Source organism: Mus pahari, chromosome 8 (assembly GCF_900095145.1).
Source record: "Mus pahari chromosome 8, PAHARI_EIJ_v1.1, whole genome shotgun sequence".
Lineage (NCBI taxonomy): Eukaryota > Metazoa > Chordata > Mammalia > Rodentia > Muridae > Mus > Mus pahari.
The window spans coordinates 110,241,692-110,268,333 of NC_034597.1; the positions used below are offsets into that span (position 1 = coordinate 110,241,692).

At 39.6% G+C, this 26,642-nt stretch overlaps 1 protein-coding gene across 3 annotated transcripts in view; it reads right to left on the minus strand.

The window, feature by feature from the left end:
- The window catches only part of Nalcn (sodium leak channel, non-selective), a 302,398-nt gene that overhangs the window by 40,572 nt on the left and 235,184 nt on the right, over positions 1-26,642 (minus strand). For all 3 annotated transcript variants that reach the window (XM_029541616.1, XM_029541615.1, XM_021204107.2), the window contains 9 exons: positions 24,446-24,519; positions 7,927-8,028; positions 7,443-7,512; positions 5,604-5,695; positions 5,380-5,502; positions 1,910-1,966; positions 1,290-1,410; positions 1,063-1,194; positions 102-269 (listed from right to left, as the gene is read on the minus strand). In XM_029541616.1, coding sequence (XP_029397476.1) covers positions 102-269; positions 1,063-1,194; positions 1,290-1,410; positions 1,910-1,966; positions 5,380-5,502; positions 5,604-5,695; positions 7,443-7,512; positions 7,927-8,028; positions 24,446-24,519 — 939 coding nt within the window. The remainder of the gene's footprint in view (positions 1-101; positions 270-1,062; positions 1,195-1,289; positions 1,411-1,909; positions 1,967-5,379; positions 5,503-5,603; positions 5,696-7,442; positions 7,513-7,926; positions 8,029-24,445; positions 24,520-26,642) is intronic.

Here is a 26,642-nt window from a genome sequence, read left to right on the forward strand (position 1 = left end):
GTAGGCTTGCCCTTGCTCTGCAAGCTTCACTCTATCCCCCAGTTAACATCATGGCAGGACTAGATTGTCTCAAACAAGAAGCAGGTGGCAGCTTAGCGTACCAAAAATATTTCCTTGAAACCACTGAAAAGTTCTCGAACCACTTTCCTCATTTGGGGCACGAGTTTGAATATCCGAAGAGGTCTTAGGCACCGAAGAACCATCAGTAGCTGGGCTCCTGACTCAGCAGGCACATTTTGAGGCATCCAACAAAGAAATATCAAACTCACCTAGAGGAAGAAATAATCTCTGGAATTTATACTATCTCATCTGCTGTATACATTTCCTGAGTGCTCATAAGCTGTGACCTTCCATTCAGCACAGGCTCCACAAGTTATATGTGGAACAGATGCTGATATGTGCATATGCCATTTGCTAACATCAAACAATGAGTATATTCTATGCCTGCAGATGGTTGGCCTCTGGTGTATGGGGTAGTAGGTACCCATTCCATGCCTTTGTATCCCCACGTATTCCACCTTGAGATGTATCTCACTACTCTCTGAACTTTGAACCATTCTTACACCATGACCATGATTCCTTTGATCGAGAATACTATTTTTATTGATGTTTATCAACATGCAACCTGCCACTCAAAGTGATTCTCCTTTTTCCTACATTGAATTTATGAATTTTCCAAGTCCATCCCTGTAGTTTCCTAACTTAATTGAACAGAACACTTGAATGGCTATCAGTGATAATCAGAATTGAGAAGAATTTGATATCAAGGGGATCAATAAGAAAAGCTAGCAAACTAGCTTGATTCTTTAGATTTATTCATGCATTCTCATTCATATATAAATTATGAGTTATTTTAACTATATCTGTGGATATTGTAATAACTTCTTATATAAATCATTTGTTTAGATTTCATGTGCATACCTTTTATTTACATCTAATAGATCTGTATAATTTATCAAAAAATTTAGTTATGACAACTGGATCTCAGACATCTCACTCTTGTACCCAGGGATGTAGAAAACCATCACATTTTTTATATCTAGGAAAGAATAAAAATCTTACAAGATAGATAAATATGTCCATGACGCCACCAAAGTCCCTGATGACAGCAGTTGGAGTGAAAAACAAGCCATCTGCCATAATCTTCAGATTAAGCTCAATGCTCATGAATATCACAAATACATATTCTGCGATCTGAAATAGGCAAATGGCACTTTGGTTGTGACAAAACAGCAAAAACAGGTCAGTAATTTACTACTGAGCTGGGAGCTAAGATTTCTCCACAGTACCTGTAAAGTGGGTGCATGCATGACTCTCCGGAAGGGGGATTCGAACATCATAGAAATGCAAGAGCAGATGGTTACAGTGATCATGACCCAGTCCAGGTAGGTGACAAGTCCCAGCAAATCACTGCCAAAGAACAAGCATACTGAGAAATGAAGATGCTCCACCCAAGTCTACCAGAATCAGGGGTGATGGCTTTGGTGACGCTATCAACAAAACTGGTGTTTCTGAAAACAAGTTTTCAATGGTATAGTTTATCTATATATTCTTTGGGTGTGACATGTGCTTGTGTTTATTACATGCTTGTATGTTCATGTGTGTATGAGGCATGTGCACTCCAGTCTAGACATGTAAAGGTTTGAGGTAGGTGCTAGATTCTTTTCCACTTTGTATTCTTAAACCCGGGTCTCTCACCGAACTTTTATCTTCCCTCCAGTTCTAGGGTTATAAACACATGAGACCATATCTGGCTCTTTAAATGTGGGTGCTGGGGTTTAAATAGGCCCTTGTGTTTGCATTACCCCCTGAAGCAACTTTCCAATCTAAATTTTCATATTTTTATGAAGCAGAAAATAGTATATTTGAAGTTCAAATGCACAGGGAAGGCAGAACTTGTCATGCTTACTAAAGTTGGTGGTACTTTGTATTTTTCACAGCTCCTGTGACAGGGTCTGTTTTGGATCTGTAAGAAAGAACAGCATATAAAATTCTTCAACACAACAAGAGTGTTAGTAATCACAGGCATCTCTCCATCTGAACTTCTTTTTAAATAATTTCTATAAAATGACTATTATGAAGTATGGAACTGCACATCACTGTGGAAGGCAGAGAACACTGGATAAAAGAACGATAAAAAGAATTCTCAAATTCCTATTGTATTAGCGACTTCATTCAAGGATTTCTGACATGGCTTATCACAAAGTTAAACCTTGGCTTTAGTTTAAAACATCAATTTAAGATGCACATGTTACTAGTTTTAGGGTGTTCTTCATAATTATTTGGTAGATACTCCATAAATTAGAGTTCTCCACTCTCCATTTCACTGTGGTCCTGTGTAAGAATTAATATGGCTTTTCATGGGAGATGGATTCCCAAGGCTTAGTTTTAGAGATCCTGCCAGTGGTTGTCACTGAAGCCCCAGCAGTTTTTGTATGTGTATTCCCAATTACAACAAGGTCTTCATCAGCCCATTCAGCTGTGTTTCCTGCAAAAAGAGAATTACACCACACCAAATGAAGTGGAGAATTAGTAATTAGATGTTAACATGTAGGCAGCGAAACAGGGTAGTTCAAGATGAAAATTCCACTTGGGCATTGATCAACTTCTACAGTCTTTCTTCATCTGGTTGAATATCAGGGAAGCTTTACAATTATTGTTCTCTACTTTAAATAGTGAAGACCTTTCTAGAACATCAGTGGAATAGTTGAATGATCAGGATGGAATCAGTCACATACTAGCTGGTGTCCTAAGGTAAAACCTTCAACCTCCACAGACCTAAATGTCTTCCTTGGTTGGTGGGGAGGTGTATTAGTTACTTGCTCATTGCAGTGACTGACCACAGAAACTTCGGAAATGAAAGGTTCATGTAGGATCATAGTTCAAAGGAATAGTTCATCATGGAGGGACACGCACATTGCACCTGCAGTCAAGAAGCAGAGAATGATGAAAGCAAGTGCTCTGCTTGCCTCTTCCTTTTCATGCTGACTGGGTCGTAATTCCATAAATAAAGACACCCACAGAGTGCGTCTTCCTACCCCAGTTTACCCAACTAGAAGCCACCCCATGTATGTGCCTAGAGGTTTGTTTCCATGGTGACTCTAAATTCCCACCAAGTTGACCACCAATATTAATCACCACAGGAGGGCATACAGGGTCACAGTCTCAAGGTCTCCTTAGTCCTGTGATGTTGGGACAGTTCATATTGGTTTCATCAAGATGCTGTAATTGTACTTAGAGATGGTGTAAGCTTTTGTGGTATGATTATGGGGACTGGATGTTCAAGGCAGAAATGTCAGTAGTGTTGTGTCCTGAGTCCTGTGGGGTCAGGATCCACTCCAGGCCTCTCTACTTGCAATGCAGAGTGTATTCACTTAACATGTCTTCACAGGAGCTTCCTCATTTTGGGTTTGTGTCCAAACCCCTCTTCTTAGAAAGGAGTGAGATACCAGATTATTACTAACTTGGGGACATCATTTTAATTTAGCTATCTCTTTAAAGGTCGTATCCAAATATCACCACATTTTTTGAGATACCAGAGGTTAAGATTCCAACATATGCCACCAACCAAAGAGTACACATGGTGGGACTCATGGCTCTAGCTGCATATGTAACAGAGGATGGCCTAGTCAGTCATCAATGGGAGGGGAGGCCCTTGGTCCTGAGAAGGCTCTATGCCCCAGTGTAGGGGAATGCCAGGGCCAGGAAGCAGGAGTGAGTGGGTTGGTGAACAGGGGTATGGGGAAGGAGATAGGAGGTCTTCAGAAGGAAAACCAGGAAAGGGGATAACATTTGAAATGTAGATAAAGAAAACATCTAATAAAAATTTTCATTTTTAATTGGAGCAAAGTGTATGCTTCAGATGATTAGAAGAAATGTGGCATACTCAAGATGATAATCTTGTTCAATTCTGCAGAAAGATATTGACAAAGGTTTGGAGAATAACATAGGTTTTTGTTTGTTTGCTTTCTTGCTTGTGTTTTGCTAAAGCACACACACACACACACTCACACACACACACACACATATATATATATATATATATATATATATATATATATATATATATACACATTGTAATAATATCATACCCTTTAGTATTCTCATCTATACATATGAATGTTGCCCAACGAATGTAAGAGAAAAAGCTCTGCTCATATATAAACTTTAAAAAATATATAATCCAGAAAGCATTCTTAGTGAAAGGGAATTTCAAACAAGAATAAAAATCAACCAATCAATGTTTAAATACAGTGGAGATGAGATTTAAATTTTCAGGTTGGAAATAAATTGAAGACTTATTTCCTGAAAAAAATCCAACATATGAATTTTTTTAGAAACTATTGAGTATTCAACAGATAATGATATTATATGATATTAATTATTAAAAAAGGGCATTCAAGTACCTGAGTGAGTGCACAGGGAAAGAAAAACATGTAAGGAAAGTGTAGAAAGTTTTATATTTTCTCCATGTTTGTGTGTGTGTGTGTGTGTATGTGTGTGTGTGTGTGTATGTGTGTGTAGTGCACTTGTGTAGATCCACTTATGCAGGTGGAAGCCTAAGTTGAACTTCAGGTGTCATTCTTTGGGAGCCATCCACCTTGTAGTTTGATACAGAACTTTTCACTGGGACCTGGGGCTCTACGATTGGTCTAAGACTGATGGCCTGTGAGGCCCAAGGAGCTAGTTGCCTATCTCTGCAACCCTAGTGTTGGTGTTATGAGCACTCACACCATCATGATCAGCTCTTTACATGATGCTGAAGATTAAATGTAGGTTTACAACCTCAGGCTGCTAAAACTTCATCCAGGGAGCTATCTACACTAGACAAAATTCCTTTTATCAGCTGATTGACTATAATTGGCTTAGATTCTGCCCACATTACCCAGCCAGAGGTTCCTACCCATTTCTTCCATACTTGTTAGATAGAGAGAGTGGCTAGTGGATTTTCTTCTCATAACAACTAGTAGTACCAACAATAGATAACATTTTCTTTCCACTTTGTTCTAGAATAAATCTTTCCATCAGAAAGTGCAAGTCTGACAGAAGCTTTGAACAATATCCTTCACCATGTCATTTTTTTTCCTTCCATTTAAGGCTTTCAAAGGAAAATTGAGACTTAGTAATACTGACACACACAATTGTCAAACATGTACTAACACACACAGCTGTTAAATGCTTTATCAATGGGAGTTACCCGCTTGAAATCTTTATTTTCATGAGCAGCAAAGAGGTGCAGGATGATTAATTAGCCCATGGTTTATTTTGTGACCCCATTAAGACTACACTGTCCTTTGGTCTTCCTGTGACAAACACCCTGCTGTTCACAGGACTCAGGACAAATACCTGGTCTGAGTGTAGTTAAGCGCCCATACTTACGCATTGAAGCGTGCTCGAACCACCACGCGGCAGAAGTTTCTGAACCTGTGCTCCCGCCCCACGATGAAGAGAGGCTTGTCAAAGTATGGGTGGTTCTCTCGCAGCTCCTCTTCTTGCACCTTCCTAAAGCGGACATTTATGGAATGAGAACAAGTCATGGGAAAGAGCCAGTCCTAAATGAGAGCCTCGGGACACAACCGGACACAACTGGACACAACCGGTACCTTTTCATCTCGGCTTGTTCTTTCTTCTCCTGAATCATCTTTATCTCGCTGTCTTCTCTTTGTGCGTTTCTGTAGCGCACTGTATTTGAATGCTAGAAATAAAAAGGTGTATGTACAGTGAAAGATTTTTAAAGGCCTAAAAGACTTTTTTTTTAAAATTAAAATCAGCACTGCTATTTATATATGCACACTATATGTAGACTATAACACATGTGATAGCTATAACCTTTATATATAAAATGTTTCATTTGCATATAGCTTAATAGCCATGAGCATCTTGATAACTGAATTTTCCCTCTAAAATATAAAATGCTTAGCATATACTTATTGAAATTTCATGCTGTGCCAGGCCCTACCATACTGCTGACAGCAAGGATAGAAAGATTTAAAAATTAGAATAAATAAGACTCTTAGAGGATGTGTAGTATTGAGGCTGTAGCTCATTTGGTGGAGTTCTTTCTTAGCATGCAAAAAAGCCCCAGAAATGTGTAAGTTCAACATGGTGGTACACTGTGCCAGAGACTTAGAAATTCAAGGTAATCCTCAGGTACAAGTGAGCTAGATCAACCTTGCCTACATGATTCTCTCTTTGTGGAGTGTGTGCCAACACAGGTGTCCAAAAACATGTTCTTTCTAGACTCTTAAGTAGACTGTACATTTATATTGGGACACTTGAAGCAAAGAACCAGGAGTTAATAATCCATGTTATTACTGGATTCTTTTTAATATTTTTATATATTCCTTTATTTTATCCCCTCCCCCCTCTGCTTCTATGAGGGTTCTCCCCCACCCACCCACCCACTCCTGCCTCAGTGCCCTAGAATTCCCCTTCACTTGGGCATTAAGCCTTCACAGGACCAAGGGGCTTCTCTCCCATTGATGCCAGATATGGCAATCCTCTGCTACATATTTAGCTGGAGCCATAGGTCCCTCCATGTGTACTCTTTGGTTGGTGGTTTAGTTCCTGTGAGCTTTGGGGGAGGGGTCTGGTTGGTTGATACTGTTCTTCTTATGGGTTTGCAAACCCCTTTAACTCCTTCAGTAAGTAGACTGTGTACTTCTATTGGACCACTCAAAGGAAAGAACCAGGAATCAATAAGCACTACCCCAACAACAACAAAAACAACAACAACAAAAGCATGGAATAAGAGAGCAGATTATATAAATACAACCCACTGTGCCCATTTAGTGTTGAGTATATGTCTGTGATTTTGGAGCTGAGCACTTGGTATTGGATAACTAGGGGCATCATCCCTGGAGAAGACAGGCTCTCTGTCTCTCAGCAGTCATTGATGACTTCATCTTATAGATTCCTCATCTAGGTGTGGGGCTTTGGGAGATTTCTCCAATCCACATTGGCATGTTAACTGATATTGTACTCAGGTCCTTTTTATGCTACCTCATTGGTGAGATGTCACTGGTGCTGTTTTCCTGTCCAATATAGAAGACACAATCTCACAACAGACACCCCAGTCCTGTCTTTTACAACCTTTCTGCCCTATCTTCTGCAATGTTCCCTGCATTGTAGGTGTAGTAGTTATGTTATAGATATATGAGTTGCAGCCAGGAACTCAAAGTCAGTTGTTCTCTGAATTTTGTGCTATTATTTTTAGCTGAGGCATGTTCTGTGCATAGGATGTCTATATTTTTTAAGTCCTTGGTCTATTTTTTTTTTAGTACTTGGCCAAAGAAATTTGCTTTCTGAATATCCTGGTTCATTATTATAGGGACACATTTAAAGATGATGGAGAAACTCAGGCATGAGAACTGTTTAAGCAATCATTTACATATACAGTCATAATCAGGTTTCCAAAATCCAAAACATAGCTTAGAACTCACGTCTTGAGTTAAAGTTTCAAGCGATTTGCCCCTGCTGATCCTCTGGCTGTTGGATCCATGTCTTAGTGACCTAGAACAGCCACAGTCAACTTGTCAAAGCATCTAAAGACAAAGTTTTCACTTGTAATCAATAATCACGAGTAAAAGATTAATTTTTCTGATGTATCAGAAATGACTCATTCCCTTGTAAAGCAAAAGCTTATGGTGTATCCGTGCATCTTTGATCCCATCTAACAAGATTTCAGATTTTTGTTCTTTCTGATCTTAAAAGTGAGACTTTGGCTATCACCAAGGAAAGAATCTTTGAAGTAAAGATTTTTAAATCTTTGAATCATGTAGGGAATTTCTTTATTGTTACCACCAGCAGCTGGAACCTAGGTCCTTACCATGCCTGCTTGCCAACAAGGGTAGAGGCCCAGGCTTTGTACTGAGGCACTCTTGTAAAGTCCTTTGTCTTTGGAGTTCATCTTCCTGGAGTATTTACCTGCGCTCCTGGCGGATGTGATGCTGCACGCTGAGGATCGACCTCTCCTTTGCTGGCTGCCCCTCGAATGATCCGCTCAGCATGCGCTGTCGAGTGCAAGCTCTAGTAGAAGAAAGAAACGGTAGATAAATGCATGGTTTGTGCATTCAGGATGAATAATACATCACTGCTCATGGCTCTTATTAATTTTAAGGAAACACCAGTGATAAGGCAAAATAACACATAAAGGAAAATGACCTTAAGGCTTTGTGTCAGAAACACAAAGCAGAAGTCCAAGACCAAGAGGAGCTAGGAGATAAACAGAAAGCACACCCTCCCCATTGCCCTTGGTAAGCTTTCTGTAAGGATCTGCCAGCACTAGGGTCAGTCATGATGATAATTTCAAAATTAAACATGGGGGGGGTATCTTTATGAGCTCCCCCAGGAAGGTTTGCTTTTATTTCTTTCCACCTGGACCCTAGAATGATGGACCCTCAAAAGCTGTTTGAGTGCACCTAGTGCTGCCTATATGTACAATGTGTGGAGGGTTATCTACTAGAGAATGGGTAGCTTTTTGGGGTCCATATTTCTGAACAAAGCTTACTGTCCTTCTCTCAGTAGCCATCAATTGCCAGTAGTTTCTCAGCTAGGGATAGAAATTCATGAGGCCCTCCCCATCCACTTTAGGATTGTGGGTAGCTTGCTACTGTGTAGATCTTTGTGGTTTTTTATAATTATAATGTTATAATAAATCATAAAGAAATGTATTTTAAAATGCTTCTAGCTATACATAGATTTTACATTTTAAAAAGTGAAAACAATTTTGCGTACTAATAAGAGGATATATTTGTATGCTTTCATATAGAAATTTTTCTATTTATTTATTTATTGATTGATTGATTGATTCACTTTATATCCTGGTAGAAGCCCCCTCCTCCTCTCCTCCCAGTTCCATTCTCACAAATCTCCCTCTTTACTTCCTCTGTGTAGGTCTTGTGTATACATACCTAGCTGCTATAAGTTCATATGTACAATGGCCCTGTCATGTCATAAAAATATTGTTTTGTTGAAGACATCCACTATTTATGGTTTTTACAATTTTCTGCCCCCTCTTTCACAATGCTCTCCAAATTTAATGAGACTGAGTATTCAAACATGAGGATGGGAATTCAGACCCCAGAAATCACATAAATGCCAGCCAAGTTGGCAGGGCAGTCCAACTCTAGTTCTAGGTCTTAGGAGGTAGAGGCATGGAATCTTTTATATACATGTACACACATATGTATGTACATGCACCTGTACATACATGTTCACTCATATACTCAAATTTCAATGCATGTGCAACAACACACATGCAATAAAAATGCTTTTGATACAGAAGGAAGATGATCATAGTGTATATCCTTGGGGACGGGGGCGGGGGGAATCTCACAAATCCAATTGAATGTAAATATATTACTAAAGAAAAGGGCCAAAGATTCTTGCTGTTACTTTAGTAAGGAGCAGGGATCACTGTGGAGATATACCCAAGCTGACATTTTAGCACACAAGGGATCTGTGGAGTGGTAGAGGGAAGTTGTACTCATTTCTAGAACTACAGTGATACTGCATAAGATGTGTTTCTAGGTTCAGTTAAGTTAACAAAAGATAAACAAAGTCTTCAATATCTAGAGTGAGTTTTTGAAAAATAGACTGAAAGCATGAAGACATTTTGAGGATACCTATTTAGAGTACAAGTGATGTTCTCCCTTAGATGTCTAGACCCCCAGAAATCTGTGTCAAATACTAAAGTTTAACCTTCAGCCTCTGTCATGTAACTTTTACTCTTTTATTGTGTTACTCATCCCCTACCTAAGTCATTGAGACCTATGGGCCCAAAGTACAAAACATATCCAACCTAATTAAAACATGTCTGATTGAAGGTGAGGGGCCTTCTATAAAGGAAATAGAAAAATGCAATAGTCTCTGGCTTAGTATTATAAGAATTGTAGGGTTATGTGTCCAATAGGCCAGGCTGAAAATGGACACACTATCTGGGAAGTGTGTTGCCAGTGTGCCTGCTGTTTGCAGGCCTTGGTAGCCTCTGCAAAGCTTGAAAATGGACACACTTTCTGGGAAGTGTGTTGCCACTGTGCCTGCTGTTTGCAGGCCTTGGTAGCCTCTGCAAAGCATACTGTGTCCTCTCTTACTGTTTAGAACAGCCAAGTCTCCATGGAGTGCATGGTGCCCCACTACTGTGGCTCCCTTTCTTTTCTCCCAACAATACTGCTAAAGGCTAATACGGTGTCTTAGTTACGGTTTCCATTGATGTGAAGCACCATGACCAACGCAACTCTTATAAGAGACAACATACAACATTTAACTGGGACTGGGTTACAGTTTTGGAGGTTTCATCCATTATCATCATGACAGGAAGCATAGCAGCAGGCAGGCAGGCAGATTTAGTGCTGGAAGAGCTGAGAGTTCTTTCTATATCTTGATTCAAAGCCAGCCAGAAGAAGACTATCTCTTACACCCTTGGTGGGGTTTAAGCATTGATCTTAAAGCCTACCCCCACAGTGATGCACTTCCTACAAGGCCACACCTACTCCAACAAGGCCATACTTCAAAATAGTAACCCTTCCCATGGGCCAAGCATATTCAACCCACCACAGGGTGACAAGAAAGATAGCCCCTAATTTTCTTTTTGTCTTTTGACTCATTTCTTTCTCTCTGATTCTAAGGAATTAAGACAATTGCATTGGAAGAGACTGGAGTCTCATCACACATGAGAACTGTGGTCTCTGGATGATTCATACATTGAACATGGATGTTGGTTTTCAGTTCCATCTTGCAAACAGAAAACCTTTGCTCAAAAGGGTTAGAGTAGCCAAACATTTGCTTTTCATTTTACCAAATTACCCCTATGTTGTTCACAGTAGTATTTACTAAGAAAGAATTAAATGCCCAGTAACTCCGAGTTTCTTATTAACAAACAGCTTAACTTTTAATGTGCATGAAGTCAAGAGATCCTTTGGAACCCAGCATAAGCTGACTGGCTTTTGGTTCTTCAGTGGAACGTCTCCATCTGAGTGAGACTTCCTGTGCTCTGAGAAGAAGAGTTTTCTACTCACCTTCTTCCTGGTTCTATGGCTCCCACATAATATGAACACAATGAAACCAGATTCATATAACCCATGTTACCATCCCCATCATCCAACCAGCATTGAGAGGTCACCTTCAGCACTCCAGTGTCTGTGCATTGCTACTCCTAACTTTCTCTTTTGTTGGTCTCCCCAGTGATGCCTCCTCTATACTTGTGGAAAATTAAAATTAACCTCTCCCCACTCCCCATCATCACTCTTTAGTTGAGCCTATTGTTTAACTAAATGCTCTGACATCACATTTCTTTCACTGGGCATGACTATGGCATTTGAATTAAGAAACTATAGGTAAAAGCCAACCTTTCCTAGCTGAAAACCAAGAGCTCATAATGTTTTTAGCAAACTGTAAAATACACATCTGAGTAAAGGCATTTGTTGGAGCATATTATAGTAAGTGCATTTGAAGTTTTATGAAGGGATATCTTCCTACCCAAGTATAATGGCAGGATTCTATTAAAACTGAAAAGCCAAATTCTTTTCAAGGCATGCTCTTCTATGGCTTATAAAGTCTATTTATCTTTCAGCATTGTCTCGTAGGAAACAGGTAAGGATACCTATGAGATGATTTCTTTGCAGATGTATTAGTTCATCTAAAAGCACCAATTTCATTTTACAACAGGAACAGAGGCCAAACTAATGGGTATAGGGAGACTGTGTGATGGGAAGAGAAGATTCTGGAACAGAAGGTGGAGTAAGAACTCAGAGATGGAAAAACAACATGAAGAACAGCACTTTGGTTCCAAGACCACTCGGATAAAGAAACAGGCCAGAAAGCATATCATGTTAGCACATTTCTTTATAGAAAATCAGATTCACACTTAAACTGAGCCACATTTGTTGGGCATGTAAAAAAGGTCTTGCTATTTTGGGAATCAGTAATAACTGGAAAATGATGTTTCCATCAATTGGATATAGGAAGATTAAGGATGTTGTACTCACTTTCCATCTTGTTATTTAGTCTAGATCCCTGGCCCATGGTGAGTCCCACTCAAGTTCATGGTAGGTTTTCATGCTTTTGTTATTACTCCCTAAAATTGTTTTCACAGACACAACCCAATGTTTGTTTTCTAGATAATTCTAAGTCTCATCAAATTTGACAATCAATCAAGGTAAAACATAACTCAGTGGTTCTGGTCAATAATCTCAATTTATCTTGTGTGGATCTGACTCCTATTTGCAGTGATGTGAATGGCAAAGAGTACTCCATCAGTCTAAGTGCATGCAGGTTTGTCAGAGACCCAAGGCTAGAGAATTAGCTATGGTAAGCCATAAAATATAATGTCCAAATTTCTAACTCTGAAGTAATTTGTTATGTAGCAAACAGGTATCTAATATAGTTATTTCCACTGTGTAAAACCCTTCAACTTCCTATTGTTTTTCAGAAAAAGAAGAACTGGTAAATTCAGTGTGACTTCCAAAGCCTTATTGGCCTCCTCCTAATCTTGTCCTTTCTGACTTATTCTTTTACCAGAAGATATTCCATTGTCTTATACTGTTCTCTTTGGTCATTCAGATCAATACATAGACCACACTCTCAAAGCTCCAAGTCAGCAAGTGAGGTTGTATTTTAAAGTTGTTGAGTATAATATTTTTTTATCCCTTGAACAAAGATAGTGCTCCATAAATACTTAATGAATGAACCTTGAAATGCTGCAAAGATCAAATATTTTTGTTTGACCCATTCATACTTGTGAAGTATGAAAGTCATTACAAATAAAATTAAATAGATTGTCTTTATAGGTATTTTTAATGGAGTTATAATTTTAACTTTATTTCAAGTCGGAATAAGCTGCATACATAGAGTAGATAAGACAAACAGACAGTAATAAGAAAATGAACACCTCAGGTATTGTTTCTCACAAATAGATAATTTGTTTTTAATCTGTGTTGTCTGTGCAAACTGATGGAGGAGCATGAAGTTGAGACTCAAAGCACTATACTCATGTTAATCTCTCAATAGGTCTATCGCTGGAAACTGAATCCCCATGTATCTCATCTTTCAGGGATTTGTTGGCAAGCAAAGGATGCAAGAATGCAGGAGTTTCTACCCCTAACCTGACAAGTGGATCTGCACATATTTCTAGCTAAGGGATGGATGCCCTTAAATGAACAACAAGTCATAATTTGCCATTTTAAAATCCTCAAGTAGTCTTTTTGTGTTGGGATCATTGAAGGATACAAGGAAAATCAACTCAGAAAGAAAATGTCCATTTACTTGCTGTTCAGGGAAAAAGCACAGCTGATCATATAGAGAAAGCCATTTGGTCTTCAAGCACAGTCTCTATTTGAGGAAATATGAGATTGAGTGGAAGAGCCAAGGTCTTCAGTATCTTGCCTGCATCTTTTTCTAAAAGAAAATTTAAGAATGCTGTGCGGTTTTCTGTGTAAACTGGTGCAAAACCATGCAAACAAAGAATCTTTGTACATCAAGTGGCTTAATATTAACAACAAAACAACAACAACAACAACAAAAACCCCAAGCCTGCCTGGCTTCTGAAAGTGAGAGGCACAAGGCTCTGTCTAGTGAAAAATAATGAAGCCTTTTGTCTTGTGTGAGTGAGGAGACCCTCCATTATGCAGGCATATGTAATCTCTTTATTCCTGTTCCCTGGAGGAGAATTATAGAGAGGCATTTTCCTTTTCCCAGTTGGGGTTAATGTTATGCCCTCTCTACCTTTGAAAGTAAAACAAGATGAGGACCCCTGATGATGACTCAAATGTGGGAATATTCCTCAGCAAACACACATTCCCAGTTGCAAAAATATTACCCCTGGTTTCTTGCCAAGCCTTTGAAAAAAACATATGAAAGATTGATTCTTTTCCCCCCTCCCAACATTGCCTTTGTGGTGTGGAATTTCAAATGCCCCTTATATGACAGCCACATATATAATCTTTTCTAGGAACAGAGAATCGTGTCTTAAGAAATCGTCTCTATTTTTCTTGACATTTCTCCACCAAAAATATTTTTAAATTGGCCCAAAGATGATGGGTATAAGAGGGATCTTTGGAGTTTTATTAGCCTTTAAACACCACTAGTTGTTTATAGACACAGTAGCAGGGGTCCTCTGTTCCTTTCTTTGTTTCTATGTCTTCTTTCTTAATGTTCCAGAACAAGGGTGTGGGAAAAGCCTGCACATTCTGTAATGAAAGAAAGGCTTAGGAGTCTTCGAATTATTTTCACTCATTATAGAAAAGTTAGGTTACATGAGAACATCTGTAGTAAATGTAATTACCACCCAAGAAATCTCAATATGACTTCACAGAGCATTGAAGTTAAGAGGTTTTATTCAAATTCTGAACCCCGCAAGGTAATATATTTTAAAGTATATTCAGATGTTGGTTAATGTCATGTAACCTTATCTTCAGACAATGAGAAAACAGTTTTCCAGCAGCAATTATGTAAACTCATGAGTGGATAAGAGAGCAAGAGAAGAGAAAATGGGTACTTCCTGGAAACGGCTCTTACCTGACAACATTGAGGTGGCAAGGTGATCATCGAAGGTGGAGACAATGCAGATGGTAATGGGTAAGACCCTGGTGATGAACTCTTGCTGAGATGAGGGAAAAGCTGTATTTTTAATCAGAGTGAGTACCCCCCACTCTTTAATTCAGTTCTGTTCCAGTTGGAAGAATTTCACTCCTTATTAGCAGCTAGTTATGTTTTCCTATTTCTTTGTTACTCACAAAAATGTTCTTACAGATAGATATGTAAATGCATGATAAATGTATGGATATATATATACATATATATATATTCATATATATCCATGATAAATGTGTATATATATATATATATATATATATATATATATATATAATGTGCCATAAACAAATAAAAAAGAAACCAACTCTTGGTGGCCCTGTTGAAGTCCAGCAAATAAAATGTATAGGCCCCAAACTACTGATTGGAGTTCAAAATTTGTAACCCAACATTTGTATATTTCTAAGTTAGTAAACATATATTTACTAAGTTTACTAACTTAGAAGCATATATTATAATGTAAAGATGTGGCTTTATTTTTTGGCGTGTGTGTGTGTGTGTGTGTGTGTGTGTGAGTGTGTTGCATGTGGACACATGCAGGTATGGGCTGCATACATTTAAGTGTGCTGGTGACTTCCTCTATCTCTGTCTGCTTTACTGCTCTTGAGATAAAGTCTTTCAATGAACTAGTAGATGCTCATGTGAGTCTGGCCAATGTGCTCTTTGAATACACCTGTCTCTGCCCTGCCAACACTTGGGTTATAAGCCTGCTGAGCTGTGCCTAGATAGTTATATGGGTGCTGAGGATTTTAATTTGTTTTCATATTTGCAAGTAAGCACTCTTACTCACTGAGCCAGCCCCCTGAACATTTTGTAATTTAATAAAAATAAAAAATTTCAAAATGTTATACCACCTAAATCATTCAAGTTTTCCATAGACATTGTACTGGCTACTTTTGTGTCAACTTGACACAGTTGGAGTTATCACAGAGAAAGGAGCTTCAGTTGGGGAAATGCCTCCATGAGATCCAGCTGTAAGGCATTTTCTCAATTAGTGATCAAGAGGGGAGGTCCCCTTGTGGGTGGTGCCATCTCTGGGCTGGTAGCCTTGGGTTCTATAAAAGAGCAGGCTGAGCAAGCCAGTGGAAGCAAGCCAGTAAGGAACATCCCTCCATGGCTTCTGCATCAGCTCCTGTTTCCTGACCTGCTTGAGTTCCAGTCCTGACTTTCTTGGTGATGAACAGCAGTACGTAAAGTGTAAGCTGAATAAACCCTTTCCTCCCCAACTTGCTTCTTGGTCATGATGTTTGCACAGGAATAGAAATCCTGACTAAGACAGACATGAATTTTAAATTTCTATATTATTACTTTATATTCCAGAGGAAAAAAGAACAGTTAAAGCAGGATCTTATTAAAACAGCTTCTTATACCCAAACTATACCTTTCCCAGGATGTTGTATGGCTGAACCACTCTGTGAGAACCATTAAGCCTTTTCAAACCAACTTCTTTTTTTTTTTCAAATTTTATTATTTTATTTATTTATTTACATTACCGGCATTGCCCCTCCTTGGTCCCCCCTCCCACAGTTCCTCATCCTATTCCTCCTCCCCCTTGCCTCTGGGAGGGTTTTCCTCACCCCCACTAGACCTCTCCCTTCCCTGGGGCCTCAAGTCTCTCAAGGATTAAGCACATCTTCTCCCACTAAGGCCTGACTAGGTAGACCTCTGCTATATTTGTGCCAGGGTCTGGGACTGGCCTGTGTATGCTTCTGGTTGGTAGCTCAGAATCTGGTAGCTCCCTTAGGTCTGGGCTAGTTAAGACTGCTGGTCTTCCTATGGGGTCCCTCTCCCCTTCAGATTCTTTAATCCTTCCCCTGATTCAACCATAGGGGTCCCAGACTTAGGTCCAGTGGTTGGGTGTAAGGTTGGATGTAAGTAACTGCTTCTGTCTCAGTCAGATGCTGATAGGGCTTCCCAGGGGACAGACATGCTAGGCTCGCATCTGTAAGCACATCATAGCATCAGTAATATTGTCAGGACTTGGTGCCCTTCCATGAGATGGATCACAAGTTGGGCTGGTCATTGGACCCCCTTTCAGTCTCTTCTCCATCTTTGTTCTGCAGTTCTTTTAGAAATTTTGACTGTGGGTTAGTAACCCTGTCCTCTGCTTGAGGCCTCCCCCCTTCCCTGGAGGTGGGCTCTTCCAGTTCCCTCTCCTGAGTTTTGGGCATTTTGGCTAAGTTCACCCCCATTGATTCCTTAGAGTCTTTCACCTCCCAGATCTCTAGTACTTTCTAGAACGTCCCCCTGTCTCTCACCCTTGATGCTTATCTCCATTCATTCTCTTGGCCTACTAAACTTCTCTCCTGTCCTCCCCACCATATCTGATCCTGTTTACCTTTTCCCTTCCTCCTCCCCTCTCCCACCCAGGTGCCTCCCTCCCTCTGCCTCCCATTATTATTTCCTTCCCCCTTCTAAGTGGAATTAAAACATCCTCTCTTGGGCATTTCTACTTCTTACACTTCTTATAGTCTGTGGGTTATGTCCTAGGTTTTCTATACTATTTAGCTAATATTCACTAATCAGTCACCATGCATGTCCTTTTGGGTCTGAATTATCTCACTGGGGATGATATTTTCTATTTCCATCTACTTGCTTGCAAAATCCATGATGTCCTCATTTTTAATAGATGTATAGTATATCACTGTGTGAATGAACCACAATTTCTGTATCCATTCTTCGGTTATGGAACATCTCTTTTTTTTTTCCAGCTTCTGGCTATTACAAATAAGGCTGCTATGAACATAGTGGAACACTTGTCCTTATGGTATGATGGGGCATCTTTTGGGGATATACCCAAGAGTGGATTAGCTGAGGAACCGCTAGATTGATTTCCAGAGTGATTGTTCCAGTTGGCAATCCCACCAGCAATGGAGGAGTGTTCATCTTTCTCCATATCTTTGCTAGCATGTACTGTCACTTGAGTTTTTTTTTATCTTGGCCATTCTTTGTTTATGGAACATCTTTTTTTTTTTCCAGCTTCTGGCTATTACAAATAAGGCTGCTATGAACATAGTGGAACACTTGTCCTTATGGTATGATGGAGCATCTTTTGGGGATATACCCAAGAGTGGATTAGCTGAGGAACCGCTAGATTGATTTCCAGAGTGGTTGTTCCAGTTGGCAATCCCACCAGCAATGGAGGAGTGTTCATCTTTTTCCACATCTTTGCTAGCATGTACTGTCACTTGAGTTTTTTTATCTTGGCCATTCTGATGGGTGTGAGGTGAAATCTCAGGGTCATTCTGATTTGCATTTCTCTGATGACTAAGAACTCTGAACCCTAATCCTAACCCTGATTTCTTTAAGTGCTTCTTGGCCATTCGATATTCCTCAGTTGAGAATTCTCTATTGAACTCTGTACCCCATTTTGAAAATCAGGTTATTTGGTTTTCTTGGAGGTTAATTCCTTGAGTTCTTTAATGTATTTTGGATATTAGCCCTCTGTCGAATATAGGGTTATTGAAGGTTTTTTTCCCCCAATCTCTAAGTTGCCAATTTGTCCTATTGATGGTGTCTTTTACCTTACAGAAAATTTTCAGCTTCATGGACCCCCATTTATCAATTGTTGGTCTTAGAACTTGAGTCATTGGAGTTCTGTTTAGGAAATTTCTCCCTGTGCCAATGAGTTTGAGGTCAGCCTGGTCTACAGAGTGGTTTTTAGGACAGCCAGAGCTACACAGAGAAACCTTGTCATGAAAAACAAAGAAAAAAAACTAACGAAACAACAAAATAAGACAATAACAAAAAAAGACCCTAACCCTAACCTTGATATAGTTGTCTCCTGTGAGGCTATGCCAATGCCTGGCAAATACAGAAGTGGATGCTCACAGTCATCTATTGGATGGAACACAAGGCCCCCATTGGAGGAGCTAGAGAAAGTGCCCAAGGAACTGAAGGGGTCTTTAACCCTATAGGAGGAACAACAATATGAACTAACCAGTACCCCCTGAGCTCGTGTCTCTAGCTGCATATGTAGCAGAAGATGGCCTAGTCGGCCATTATTGGGAGGAGAGGCCCTTAGTCTTGCAAAGATTATATACCCCAATATAGGGGAATGTCAGGGCCAGGAAGTGGGAGTGGGTGGGTTGGGGAGCAGGGCGGGAGGAGGGTATAGGGACTTTCAGGATAGCATTTGAAATGTAAATGAAAAAAAATATTTAATAAAAAAATCGTAGAAAAAGACGGTGTATTGGAAAGCAGAAATTGCCGAATGGGAGAAAGCAAAATGACGGCAATTCCATGGCATGTAGGAGATGCCACAGAAATCCACTATAGATGAGCAACTAAGGGACAGTCTTAGGAAAAAGAATTTGTCTTAAGGTGCTAGAGAGGTAGCTCAGTTGTTAAACAGTGCCTGACAAATATAGAAGTGGATGCTCACAGCCATCCATTGGATGGAGCATAGGGTCCCCAATGAAGAAGTTAGAGAAAGGACCCAAGGAGCTAAAGGGGTTTGCAGCCCCATAGGATGAACAACAACATGAACTAACCAGTACCCCCAGAGATCCCTGGGACTAAATAAACTACCAACCAAAGAAAACACATGGTGGGACTCATGCTCTAGCTGCATATGTAGCAGAGGATGGCCTAGTTGGTCATCTGTGGGAGGAGAGGCCCTTGGTCCTATGCAGGCCTTATGCCTCACTATAGGGAAATACCAGGGCCAGAAATCAGGAGTGGGTGGGTTGGGGAGCAGGGGGATGAAGGGAGAGGATAGGGAATTTTCAGAGGGGAAACTAGGAAAGGTGATAACATTTGAAATGTAAATAAAGAAAATATCTAAACAAAACAAAACAAAACAAAACTGTTGTTCTTTCACAGGACCTGGGTACAATGCCCAGCATCCAAATGGTAGCTCACACCAGTTCTAGGAGATCCTATACTGTCTTCTGGTCTCCACAGGTACCAGGTGCACATATGATATACAAACTTAAAAATGTAAATGATACCTTTAAAATGAAAACCAGGAACAAGGGCAGGGCTACATATTACTCTTTGCACACTTCATTGTAGTCTAACTAAAGAGAATAAAGAGTATTTTTAGACTTTCAATAATAGTTATTACTATAAGTTCATAGTACCATTAATCAAATATCAGGGTACAAATATGCAAGCTGATCATTTGCCTAGGTTATAAAGCTGTCTTGGCTAATGAGGCACTTGTGGCAAACCATAAAAGAACAGAACTTTTTGGAATATGCATTTAATGATTTTTTTTCTGTGTGATATTTCTATAGCCATTGAGGCTTTTGAGAATGAGAGTGCATTTTTGCTTGATTTGGGGGCTTTCATTAGAGAGCAAGCCTCAGCAGAGGGAGCAGCATTTTGAAAACATGCAACCCCCTCCTCTGGGCTGAGAAAAGCTCTCAGGACTTTGGAGGGAGTGATCTTCGGTGGAGCTGAATAGCAGCATCCAAGCCAGCCAAGTCATATTTTGAAATGTAGGTCCAGGGAGAACTGTGGCCACAGTAGCACTCTGGTGATCAGGGCTGCAAACCCAGACCCTACACCCAAGGAACTTAACATGGCTATGAAGGGGAGGCTGCTACACTGCTATACTTGCACCCTCTTAGCTCCAGGCTCTTTCCATCAGCTCATTTATCTACACTACAGACTGCAGGATCAGTCTCTCTGGTCATGAAAACACAACACAACACAGCCTCTGGGACACATTAAAAGTAGTCCTATGAGGGAGATTTATAGTTCTAAGTACCTACATTAAATGTTCAGAAAGAGCACAAATAAATGACTTAATGATGCCACTCAAAAATTTGGAAAAACAAGAGCAAGCCAAACCTAAATCCCAAAGTTGGCAATAAAAAAAGAAAGATCAGAGCAGAAACTAATGGAAATATAAAAAAGAATCAGAGGAGTCTAAGAGCTGGTTCTTTCAGAAGGTAAACAAGATAGAGAGACCCTTCCCCATGAACAAAGAGAAAGATAGATTTAATAAAACCAAATTAATAAACTCAGAAATGTACAGAGAAACATCGCAACAGACTTCAAAGAAATATATATATATATATATTTATATATGTACACATACATACATATGTACATGAATAGTTTAAAAACTTGCACTCCATTAAGTTAGAACACCTAAAAGAAATGAACAAATTGTATCCAAACCAACCGAATTAAATCAAGAAGAGATTAACAACCGTAAATAGAATTATAACTAAAGAAAGGGATGAAATAGTAATAAAAAGCTTTCCAACTAAAAGAGGACGGCCCAGGTAGATTCAAGCAGAATTTTTCCAGAATTTCAAAGAATATCTACAGCTAATCCTTCTTAAATTATTAAAAGAAAAGAAGCAGAATGAATACTCCCAAACTATTTCATGAAACCAGTATGACTCCCATACCAAAATTAGATAAAAACACAAAAATAAAACTCTTAGACAATATCTCTGATGAACATAGATTTAAAAATTCTCAATAAAATACTTGTAAACTAAATAAAGACATATGTCAAAAATGATTATCTCACCATCACCAAGCTGGCTTCATCACAGAGGGGTTGGGGTGGTTCAACATATATAAGTCATCAAATATAAACTTTATAAATGGGCTTTAAGACAAAAGTTACATGTGTGTGTGCATAAATATACGTGTACATATGGGTTTATGTGCAAGTGTGTGCATGTGCAGGGCAGAGATTGATATCTGGTATTTCCTCAGTCATTCTCCACTGTGCCTTTTGAGACACGGTCTCTGAACCTGACTGGACTTGTCTGGCTAGTCAGCAAGGTCCAGAGATAAGCCTGTTTTCTTAGCACTTGGATTACAGACTCATGCAGCCAAGGATGGGGATCTGTTTGTGAGAGCCACAAATTGGCAAGGACTGGAGTGAAAGAGTGTCTTCTGGAAATGATGGGACCTATGCTCTCATGTACTCAGAGGAGGAAGAACATTTTTAATAGAACAGAAAAGATAAATGCTTTTTGTAAAGATCAAATTTACATTAAAATATCCTACAATTTTCCAAGCTGTATCCATTTATTTCCTGAAATCCACAATGTGACATATGGCCAAGGCCCTTTCATTTTATGCTTTTCTGGGATGTAGTGAAATACTATTGGCCTTTGCTATCCCCAAATTATACAACTGTCGGGAAAGGTTGAGGGGGGTCTGTACTTCCTGAGAGTTAAAGATTTTTTTCCTCATGTATTATACTTTTTCCAAATAAAAGCCCCAAAGTTCTGAATATTAAAAAAAAAACCTGTTAACATTTTCCTTGCAGCATTGTTTATATATGTGACAGGATAGAATTTTTGAAAACATGCTTTAATCCACCCATCTAATTCATTCATTTTTTGTGACACTGTGTACCCATTAAGTCACTTTTCATTGTTAAACTGATCAGATCTCAGAAAAAGTGTGATTTATTTTTTTGATTCAAATGACATGTTCACATACACCTTATGACATGATGTTTTTGCAAGGCCTAACTGTAAATGAAATGATTTCCTGGGAGGCTTTAGAACATTTGTCACCCAGACAAATAATAGAGCACTGGCCCATGGGTCTCTCTTGGAAAAGCCCTGTCCTTTCATTTGGCTGACTCAGAACTGAATACCAGATCACTGTACACAATGGTTCCCTGAGGGTACCTCGGGCCTCATCAACTGGGAGGGAGGAAGAAGGGAATAGATAAAAGTTGAGAGGCAATGTATTCCTCAAAAGAGAGCTCATTAGTGACTTTTCACATTGCTGAGACCAAATATTTGACACAGAATCTGAAGATGGAGGGGTATTTTTGGCTCACATGTAGAGTATAGTCCACCATATACTCTATGAGTCATGGTGGCCAAGGTTTGAGGCAGCTGTTCACACTGCAACTGCAGCCAGTAAGCAGAGAGAGATAAATGCTGGTGTTCAGCAGCTCCCCCCTCTTATGGTCCAGGACCAGCCCATGGTAGTGTGCTTCTCACACATAGGTGGGTCTTATTACCTCAGTTATTCTAATCTAGAACTTACAGATATGACCAGAGGTTTGTCTCTTAGGTGATTCTAGATCCTGTCAAGTTGACAGCCAACATTGACCATGAAGAATGTGAGGCCTATGACTCCTTCCTTATAACCCCTTCCCTTTTCAGCCTCAAAGTACTGAGATATCCTTGGAACAGAGTCATTCAGTAGATTCTCTGGTCATGGCTTGCTTGTTGGGTACCAAGGGCAGAGTCATTCACTGGCAACTTTGGTCTTGGCTTGCTGGTTGGCACCCAAGGCACAGAGTCATTAACTGGTCACCTTTGGACTCATTGTGTATCTCCAGCAAAGAAATCAAGTTGAATACAGGCATGTTCACTGTGTATCTCAAGCACAGCAGATTTGATGAAGGGCAGATATAACAGTGGAGGAACAGTAGGAAAGTTCTGAAAAGTGGGTTATTAGACTCTGTGAGTAGGTCCTTATTTGATAGATGTTTCTCTTCCTAGTAAGTGTGTCAGCAAAACTATAGATCCCTGCCTTGAACTTGTTGGTATAATGTCAGCTTGACTAAGTATCTTGGAGATCATCATGAGTTGTCCAAACCAGTCTCATGGTATATACTTCAAGGGTGACACTGAAATGAATGACCACCTCATCAGAGCACAGCCATTTTGGGACTCAGGTTGTCTCTTTCCATGAAACCTTTAATGTTTACCTAATCATTTTGCAAATACCCAAGCCCCAGCAATATTTATTCTCAACTCAAAAAGCTACTATAACACACATATGATTTTTGTACCTGGATGCCATCTATGGATAGAGAGAACACAGCAGAATGTGTCTTCATGAGATAGAACTATTATCTCTCTCACAAGTTTCAGGCACTGTTATAAAGTTATAGTTTCTCACCTTGTGTATACTTTGCTGTATGTCCTCATCATGGCTTCCCAAGCCATAGTAATATACATTATGGAAAGATGTTGTCATGATCTTTCCTAGTAATGGACTTGGTTGAAGAGTCCTCCTTCCACTTACAACAAATTTGTAGATTACTTGGCCATACAAAGGTGCCTATTGACTTTATCAGCCATACCACCATATTTTTTATATATAATATATATTACATGCAACACTCTTGATGTCCCAAACACTTACACACTATTAGTGTGAATCACAACACTATTTATGGTAATGTCTAATATGCTTAAGCGCTCAGATCGATTTCCTTATTGACACTTCATTTCCAGACATATTTTAGAGAGTAGCACTAAAATCGTGTGCTTTCAAGATTATTTGACGGTGGCTATGTGGGGTTGGAGAAATATGTGAGCAGTTAAGAACTCCTGCTGCTCTCGCAAAGGACCCAGGTTCAGTTCCTAGTGCATGTGTGCATGGAGGCTCATGACCAGTTTTAACTTCAGTCAGAGGGGAACTGATGCCCTCTTCTGGCCTCCACAGGCACTGCAAGCACATGGTGTATAGACATTTTCAGCAGGGCTTTCAAATCTTAACAGATCCTTAGTAATAGATGAAGAAATCAGAATTATTTTTTTTTAAAGACTTTTACTTTTGCTATGTTTCCTTCAGATTTTTTCTTTCAGTTACCACAAAAAGATATAGATGATCAAGAATAATTATTTCTTTTTACCTTTTTTGTAAATGCTTTTAGGTATAGTTTATTTAAATGCATGAAATAATAAACATGACATATTATGATACTAAAATAGTATGTTTTCTAGATAAACATTAGTTATGTTTTTGACATTATCTGTAATCATGAAGATGCACTATTTTACAATTGAGCTGAAAGTAAATATTACTTTCCAGAAAATGAATCCATTGAGAAAAGCTCTTTTTTTTTTCCCGCTTGGTATAATCCTACTTGCATAAAAGCATGCTTCAAGTTTATTGGCATTACCTTAAGATTTTTGTGACTGCGGTCTCCTTTTCCAGTAGGTTCCTTGCCCTTATGCTGAAAACAGACTTGCGGAGCTGAAAAGTGTAAGGGCCAGTTTAGTTTTGGGATATAAAGGAATGTTCTATTCACAATCTATGAGGCAGAAGACATTGTTCAAATACTAGTTCCCCTTTGATCTCTATGTCACATTACCTTTCTTTTAATATCTCTCCCTCCCATCACAATATCTTCATTTTGGCTTCATTTCCCCCACCCCTACATATAATTTTCAAGTTAGGCTGCACACGTGACAAAACTGGCATTAATGTCCTGAGTTTGGCTTATTTCACTTAACATATGATTCAAGTTCTTTCTTTGTTGTATTTTTAATCTGTACAGAGATTCTAACTAACTGTGAGGCTTCGTGCTCCAGCCATGGTATGGTATATGGTGTGTACATTGCTGGTAGTGACACTGTCAAACATTTGAATAAGTGCTTCAGTTTCCAAAGAATGTGATGTTGAAATTAACACCTGGGGCCCGTATTTATCATTGTTCAGTGAGATGTCTTCCAGACCACACTCTGTCACTGCATGCCTCTGGCCTGTGATCCAATCCTAATCTGAACATGACTTCAGGGGGTGTTTTTATCTTTTGGCATGGATACAGACGGCAGGAAAGAAGGTCAAAGTTTCCCTCTAGGTGGTGATGGTGAAAGTCACTCCAGAGGAGCAGATCAAGAAAAATGTCTTGGAGGGAAAAGCCAGCTCTGTTCTGCTCACAGTTTTCATGTTAGATTAGTAGACCACTTTCCAGGTGGCCAAGTGGTCAGAAGAAGATAGAATGGGAGGAGGAAAAAGGAGGGAGAAAGATGGAGAAGGGAGAGGTGGGGGGGGTCAGCATTAATAACAAAACATAGAGAGGAGCCAGGTTCTTGAACTCTGGAACTAAATAGCTCAGTAAGGCAGGTCAGGCTGGAACACATGAGTTCCTATTACTAACCAGTCTGCAAACAAACACTATAATGTGAACCCAGATGTCTATATCGCCAAGCCTGGGAAAGAGCAGAGCCACAGACCCATCTTTTCTTCTGCTTGTGTTCATGTGGAGGTTGAGGTCAACATTTACCAAGTGTCTTCCTCTATCACCCTATGCCTTGGTTGTTTGAGATAGAATCTCCCATTAAACCTGGAGTTCACTGACTGGCTAGAATGCCCAGTGAGCCCCAAGGATCCTCTATGTCTGTACCCTAGCACTGGGCTTACAGATCCTTACTGCTATACACATTTTGTGTGTGTGTGTGGGTAATAAGGCTCTGAACTCAAGTTCCCATGCTTGCACAGTGAGCACGTTACCCACCTAGCCATCATTCTAACCCACAAACTGGTCCTTGCCATTACTACTGACCACTTAGGTAACATCATTATGTAAATATGGTTTTCATGTTACACAGCAGATCTGAAATGAAATGCAGGATCACCTAATACTCTGACCTTTCCACCCACATCTATAAACAATTTTTTTGTCTTTTTATAATAAAAGCTGAATCATTTTTAAATTGATTAGAACACCTAGGAAAATTAGTCACATGTTGACAGAGACTAGAGTGAATGTCATTTATTTAGAAGGTACATTTCATGGTAGCATATAAAAGGACATTTACTTTCCAACAGCTGTTACGCATAACGAGGTGACACTAGAATTTTACAGTCTCTGAGCTTTCAGCACATCTCATGGGAACAGGGCTCAGAAGTTCCAGCTGAAGCTCAGAGGATCATTGGTCAAGAGTAACAGCTGAAGATCCTGTCAGGGGAGCACTGTTCAGGAGTTACAGCCAAAGAGCCTACCAGGGATGGTTTCTGCTCTGACCGCTAGAAACATACAGCCAGGAGCCAAAACTCAGGACCAGGATACAGGAGGACCAACAATGGCAAACTCTGGGCAGGGACGGCAGACACCATTATGCTCAAAGCATGCCTTTCTTGCTTCTTGCAGAAGGCAGCAACTGGAATTCAGTCACCTGTCAACTGCAGTGGAGCAGCTGATACCAAAACCACATACTGCATGTCTAGTACAATAAAATTGAGTTGATTAAAGCAAATGCAGTGGTCGTATGTTCCAGGCTGTCCTTGAGAATGGTATTACAATTAACATATAACCTGTAGCTTATATGTCAAAACATAACATTTATGTTTTCTGAACGTGTTCTGAAAGATGT